Genomic DNA, 7,322 nt, shown 5'->3' on the forward strand with positions numbered 1-7,322 from the left:
ATCTTTGGACAACTCTATTTTAATATTAACTGGCATAATGGTTTTCCTAGAATGGAGCATCAACAAGGATTAATGTGAGATCTTCCTGCATGTTGTTTCTTAAATATTTATGAGAGCTTTGAGTTAAAACACAAGTAAAAACTATGCATAGGGCACTATAGGTTAATAGTTTCCTTAGGTACGTATCATTCTAAAGCATCCATGTTTGATTAAGTTTTTCTACTTGCTTGAGGTGGATGAGGCGCGTGAGAATAATGACTTCGAATTTGTAATGAAATCCCAAATTTCTAAAGCATGTATGGTGTTGAAACATCGGATTCCATGATGTATAGTCATGGTAGAAGAGGATTAAGGGGTGAGAAGAAGAAGCGTTGTGGAGAAGAGGAAGAGTGACAAATTTGGAGTAACGAGGAGGAAAATTAGGATAATAGACTTGTCCAAACCTGCCCATTTAAATTATATTTATAGATATCCAAAGTACTAATATTATAAGAATACCCTTCACCCTATTAAAAGTGAATAAGAGACATAAATCATAGACTAATTATATCAGTGTCATCTTTATGAGATGACCCTTTACGTACCATCCTGCCACCACTATGTGGGCATATAGGTCTTCTCCTTGGTCTGTGGGCTTGAGCCCATCTTCCACACTCTTGGACGTGTGGACTTCATTGTTTGTGTGGCCTTGGGCCCATCTTCCAACACCCTCCCCCAAGCTAGGGGTGAGAGAACATCATGAACGCCCAGGTTGCTACAAATGGTGTATTGGATATTCTCGTATAAAATAGCAGTCCATCATATCTTCCATCACTCTCCCTTCAAATTGGTGGTCTCTTTGTTCTTTACCAAGAGATCTAGTTGGCATAATATAAGAGAGAATAAAATCACTCCTAGTCGTAAGACATCTCTCCATACTCCTGTCAAATGGTCATAGTAAAAAATACTTTCTGCTCAATTTCTCAGCCAAAAAAATAGCCCTACTGTGGGGGCACAAAGTCTACCTACTTTCTTAGGGTAGCTAAAAAAATACACTTCTTGGGTGAATAGTAAACTTGACTCACGCTGGATGTTGGGCACACTCCTATCCTCTGTAGGTAGTGGGTCTATAGGCATTGCTCAAAAGTATATTAATAAGTTCCTAAATCATGGTGTCCCAACACAGGGCACCGACTCTCAAATGGTAGGAGTAAAACTGCCAATTATGGGGGTAAAGGGTAATTACCGGAAGATAATATTCAGGGGTCTCCAAGTGCTTTCTTCTCCATCAGAATAACTAAGGCTGACAACAATCAACAAGATAATTTTCAGCAAGTCCATCGTTGAATAAGGAAGTTATGCACCAAGTAACAAGTTGTGTATAATCCAAGGTAATATTAATCTAGGGTAGTAATCAAGTCGGAGTCAAGGCGGTAGCAAATAGCAGATAGTAGATAGTAGATAGTAGCTTTGGCAGTGAGTGAGTGAGTCAAGCTAAGTAATAGATTGTCAATAATAAGTTGAACCAAGTGTTGTTTGATACTCAATAAATCAAACAATCTCAAATGTGTTCATCCTTCATGCTTCTTCTATTCTCTCCCTCAACCTGGGAGATAAGGTTAATGTTCCCAACTTGAAGTCAACGGATATTTTGGAAGTTCAAGTGCTAATCCACCTCTTGTATGATCAAGTAAAAGAAACTATTTGTGAAGAAACTGTAAAATTAATAAGGAAGATGAGGTTTGGGGCGTCAGCCCCGACGGGGTTCCGGGGACTGTCGGTAGGACCCGGCCTGACAGTATGTCCTTGTCATGATTGCATCACCCAAGTGTGAACGAAGGAAGCTTCATGAAGGTCATCTTCATAGCCTCCCAACATGATTAGGTAGCTGTCTGCCAGTCGCCATTGCGTGCAACAAACATTGCGTGCTGCAACACACTTATAAATAGAGGTGTTCTTCAGCAGCATTAGGCAATCCCCAGATCATAGCTCTTCCTTGCTATTCTGTTATAATTTCTTCTTGTATTTCTGTTCAGTCCAAAAGCCATTGAAGTTATTCTAAGAGAGTGTGGTGGGGTGAAACCATACTGTATTTCAAAAAGATCAGTGTTGGCTTTCTTCTTGATTGTTGTTTAGACGTTCCTGAGAAAATATTGTTGTGTTTTCTACAACCTTTATTTAGTGTCTTAGGTCCCACTTCAGCAAATCAATCTCATTCCTTGACTTGCCTTAAATATTTTAGGTAAGGTAATCACTAAGAAGGAACTTTTCGTTATTTTGGTTTGGCACCAACAACTAACCCAAAGAACCAGTCTTTGCTGCCTTATTTCCTTAAATATTTTTTTGGTAAATATTTATAGGCCTTACGTGGGATTAGGGGTGGCTTAGAACCGAGCCAGCTCCCGAGAAGCTCGAGCTCGGCTCGATTCGGTATACATGGAATTCGAGTGACATGGAATTCGAGGGAGTAAGGGGAGTCGGGGACCGGTCACAGCAAAAAACTATATTATTCCCTACTTAGGATATTGTAACCAGCAACATTAAATTTATATGTCAACATCCTAATAGAAAGTCTATCTACCCCACAATAAAAACATGTTCATAAGTCTACCTAACCTAAGCTTGTTTTGTATGAACAGTAATGATAAATGTGTTGCGTGTGCCATGTGGTTAATAAAATATCCAGAAAAAACCCGGAAAGACTCGCATGGTGGGAATCCCGTCTTTCATGAACCGAATAAAATATTGATAAAGCCATGTGGTGTCAATAACGCTCGCGGCGTCCATTTTAGGGTTTAGCTGATGACAGATAATATAAAATAATGGAAGATTCCATGACAAGGATGTGCTTATTAATCACAAATTTTATAAAATTGATTACTGACTCAGTTCCCCCATTAAAAGAAAGGGAAATCAAGAGCTTTCGTCCTCCAGATGTCTCTAAAAATTTTCAGATATTTCAAGGTACTAAAAAAATCCGACCAGATCCGTAAATATTGTAGTGCTTTAGCTACGTTTATTGACGGTTGAGCGTCCAAGATTCGGAACCTTTTATATTTCTAAGTTTGAAAAGGGGTAACTCAGCATGTCCCCGTTGAGCTTCTTGCCTTTTCAGAAATGAAGCTCTAACCATGATCGAGGAGGCCATAGCCAAGGATTTGGACATGAAAGATTCTTCTACAAACCCAGGCGAGCCGTTTCGCATCGCTAACTTGGGCTGCTCCGCAGGTCCCAATACGTTCCTTCTCGTCGGAGCCATACTCGAAGCAGTGAAGCTCAAGTACTACGAGTCCCATGGCAATCTGCTGGAGTTTCAAGCCTTCTTCAATGACATCGCATCCAATGATTTCAATACACTCATCCGACCTCCCTTGTGGAGCTTTGATGGCTTTATCTGTGGTCAAATAGATCATTGTTAAGGATTTTGACCAACGATGACTTTCTTCCGGTGACCCATTTTGGATCGCAGACTTGGGTTGCTCTGCGGGACTCAACACGGTCAATACCGTCGACACCGTAATTGAAGCAGTGAAAGCTCAAGTTGGAAGGGAACCATGTAGAGAATATGTATATAGAATAATATTATCGTGATTATCATTGATCAGGTGCACATTATTTATAAAATTATAACAGAGACAATAGGAGAGTACAATTCTACAATTTGAGTCTGTCTTTAATTCAATCACTAGTTATCTTTATACCTACCATTGTCTTTATCTCTATCACTATCTTTATCTTTATCTCTATCATGCCCACTCAAGATGGAGATTCGAGAGAAGAGTCCAATCTTGATTTTCAAAAAAAGGAAACATGTTCTCGGAAGTGGCTGGAAAGAGCAGCGACATTGGAGGCGAATGGAATCGCATCGTCCAATGGAAGGGCGGTGGTGGAAGTGGACGGAATCACATAGTCCGGTGTAAGAGCAGTGGTTGGGGTGGACGAAATCGTATCGTCTAGAAAAAGAGCAGCGGCTGGGGAAAACAGAATTGCATATTTCAGTGAAGAGTTGAGGAAGAGCAATGGCATTGGTGGCGGCTGAAGGAGACAAAATATCATTGTCTAAATGGGAAGATGAGGTTATGGAAAGAGGTATGTTTTTTTAATATAAAAATAAAAAATATATTTTTCGCACATGTAAGTTTGCACGTTGTGCGGGACGGAGCATAAGGGGGGTTGGGGAGAACTACGATCGACGTCGACTGGCTGGGGGCAGTTGTCACTGTGGCCGGAGTTGTCAACAGTGGCAATGGCAAGGAGAGCGATGATGGTGGATGTGGTTGATTAGTGATGGTTGTCAGCGATGGAGGTGAAAATCTGTCGACAGGCGATGGTAGCGGGACGACGAACCGTAACCAACGGTGGCAGCAACAGGGTGTCAATGGTCAATAATGACGTGCCGCGTTGGACTTTACACTGGGTTGTTAACATGTCAAAGTTGTGTATTTTTAAAATTAAATTTGTGAGTTGGTTATTTTGATAAATATTTTATTAAAATTTAAAACAAAGTATTTGTTATCAGTGTAGGATCTTGACGTTGACCAAATGAACAAGTCATGAGGATGGACGTGTCTTTGTTTTAGAGGTAGGTGGCAAACATGTTTAGCCTAAGAGAGACAGATCAACTCGAGATTCTTGTCCACATTATCTCAGTTTCAAAATCCTAAAAGTCTGTCCCTGTCTCTCTCCTATAATTCAGCCTAGACAAGACAGCCTAAAGATATTCAAATTGTTGCATTATTATTGTGATAAATAAGTAGGAAAACATTAATGAATCTTTTGTTACGTTTAATGAACATTGAGAAGCTCTAACTTCCAGATATGATTCTGTCTAATTCGGAAGGAAGTTGAACCTCTCAGATTTTATGTTATTTGTCAACTGCATGTACATGTGTTTGTTGAGTTGATGATACGTAAACAAGTAATAACAAAGAGAGTGATCATTCACTGGTGGAATATTGATCCTAAATCACATAGTCCGATTACTTCGTTTGACATTTATTTTCAGAGAAGGGATTTCCTGCGAGAGAGGGTGGGTGAGGGTACGACAGTAAGAAACACAAATACAATTAAAAAAAAAAAAAAACTTCCGAGCATCAGACAGTTTGTGGAAGATCCCCGAGTTGCTAAGCTTTGCGCTTGAGAAGCACAAATAAGTCTTCAGTCAAGGCTGCACTTTGTGAGATGAACTCGGAATTCTCTTCAGCTATTTCAACGTATACCTCAAAGATTTCGTTGATTGATTCGCTACCAAAGTATTGGCTCATGATCCCTTCCATGGGCGCTCGCACCATCAAACTGCATTGCCTAGCGTCAAGTCTGGAATTAAACCCTTTCGTTGATGAAGTTAATGGCTGCATCTTCTCGATGCTGAAGGACCCATTTCTTTCGACCAGCTTTTGGATCTCCTGTGCAGAGGGAATGTAGAGGGGTAGATTGAAGGAGTTCACTTTCGCTTCATCTAATCGACCCTATACTAGCACAATACACAGTGAGCATATTTCCGCATTCCATGGCTCTGAAAAGCGTATATTTATCACACAATATAAACTAAGGTTGCGAATATACCTTGGTGGCCATGTCGTTTAGAGTCAAGTCCAAGATGCGAAAGAGTCTGGTAAACAGAGCTTGTTGGACGCTCACGGAACCTTTACTATATGGAACTGTAAGGGCCATCAGGCCACCGACAGCAACCTCCTCTGCTCTGGCTTGTAGGAAAATCGCCATATCCGTGGCAAATTGACCTGCATAAGCCTCCTCAACCTCACGTTTTGTACCATCGCTCATGATCCTTCCCTTATTCCATGCCGGAGATGTCTCATCCGTCAGCACGTTGGGTACCTGAGACAACCAGTGTATTGCATACGAGCAGTGGACGAAATGAAGGAACGACCTGGGAAAGAGACGGCCGTGAAAGGACCCAGGCACACCGGCGGCGAAATATCGCTGGCTTTTGGAGGGAAGAGAAATGAAAAGGGTATTAAAATCGTTGGACGTGTGGTCATTGAAAGAGACATGAAAATCCATAACGTTGGAGGAGCGACCGAGGCTGAGCAGCTTGTGCTTCACGCTATCGATGATGTTCTGCACAACGGTGAATGTGTTTGGTCCGACAGAGCACCCAAGATCTGCAACATGGTAAGTCTTCAAGGAGGATAGCTGCTTCAGGCAGCTATGCTGATCTATGGCTTCGCTGATCAATTTTTTTGCTGCGTTCACACCCTCTCCCTATAGGAAATTTCGTGTGTCAGTTACCAGAACCAAAAAAACCATACAGTAAATGTTACAGCAGCGGTGTGAAGTCGAATAGTAACAGATAATTCTAGTGACAAAGCAAGGCAGCTACTCAGCTAAGACGAATTAGCAAATGAGGGAGATGATCGGGAAGGTACCTGATAATGGGAGTTATGTGCGTAGCTGGCTGGTCCATCACCTCCATTCATGGGATACGATTCAAAAGCCTTAACATTATCAAAATTGGTGGGCAGTGATTCTATCGAAATACCGTATGACTCCATTTCTTTTTCTCTCTTCTCTTCTCTCTCTCTAATCCTCTCCTTCTTTGCTTGAGTTATTCCCTAGACGAAATGGATATTTATAGATGCCGGCACACTAAGAGCTTCGGCGGAAACTACTGGTTAGAAACGGTCCTCGTGGAAAAACCGTAGTAATATAATATGAACAGCTACTCAGTAAATGTAAGGATTAATCAAAAACTTTTAAACTCCGGAAACTTCAAACTATTAAAGTCATCGGTGGATAAAGTCCCACGTCTTTGAAATAGAGTTACTAACAGGAAAGTCATCGTAATCCTGAAGCCACCCAGAAATTTCTCTCGCATCATCTTATTGCCTAAGATGCTTACTTAAACAGGAAATCCGTCATTTTGTAAGCCTAAGATGCTTACAAAACAAGTGAGATGTCTCAGGTATAACATCAAATAACGTTCCTTCTGCTTCAGTTTCATACCAAAATGTAGCTGAAAAAACCCGTGTCTTGAAGATTACGTGTTAGTTGATGTGTTCACCGATCAAAATTGGCGATTTTTTTAAAAATAAGTTAAATTTTTTATTATTTGTCTAATTATGTTTAAAAAGTTGGATAATATCCTAAAAGTCCCAAGAAAATAATTTATAATATGGATGAGATCATCCCATTGACAAATGAACACGATGAAACTTACTGATAGAAATTTTTAATTTGAAACTTCCGTGTTTCTGATTTTAGTTTTTGACCAAACAAAGCTGTCGGCGTATGGTGACCGAATAACTCATCGGCTCGAACGAGGAAAACCAAAATGACAAACGATTTTTAAATGGAAACCCTAATTAACAACAGTAAATCAA

General features: G+C 40.5%; 1 protein-coding gene across 1 annotated transcript; it reads right to left on the minus strand.

Annotated features, from left to right (window-relative positions):
* Nucleotides 1–5,102: 5,102 nt before the first annotated feature.
* LOC137940866 (loganic acid O-methyltransferase-like) lies at nt 5,103–6,494 on the minus strand. The gene is made up of 3 exons (XM_068785984.1): nt 6,369–6,494; nt 5,545–6,204; nt 5,103–5,447 (listed from the first exon to the last, which is right to left on the minus strand). The coding sequence occupies exons 1-3, from the start codon at nt 6,492–6,494 to the stop codon at nt 5,103–5,105; spliced, it is 1,131 nt and encodes a 376-aa protein (XP_068642085.1).
* Between the last annotated feature and the right edge of the window lie 828 nt (nt 6,495–7,322).

This window comes from Aristolochia californica, unplaced genomic scaffold, assembly GCF_029961685.1.
Source record: "Aristolochia californica isolate CCGP_79_NKW_82.1479 unplaced genomic scaffold, dmAriCali1.0.hap1 SCAF_9, whole genome shotgun sequence".
Lineage (NCBI taxonomy): Eukaryota > Viridiplantae > Streptophyta > Magnoliopsida > Piperales > Aristolochiaceae > Aristolochia > Aristolochia californica.

Bases quoted from the DNA above. Each gene is read 5' to 3' on its own strand.
- LOC137940866 (XM_068785984.1), bottom strand. From the start codon at position 6,494: ATGGAGTCATACGGTATTTCGATAGAATCACTGCCCACCAATTTTGAT. The intron at 6,205-6,368 runs GTACCTTCCCGA...AATTTCCTATAG, and splicing joins CACATAACTCCCATTATCAG to GGAGAGGGTGTGAACGCAGC. The intron at 5,448-5,544 runs GTATATTCGCAA...GTGCTAGTATAG, and splicing joins TAAACGACATGGCCACCAAG to GGTCGATTAGATGAAGCGAA.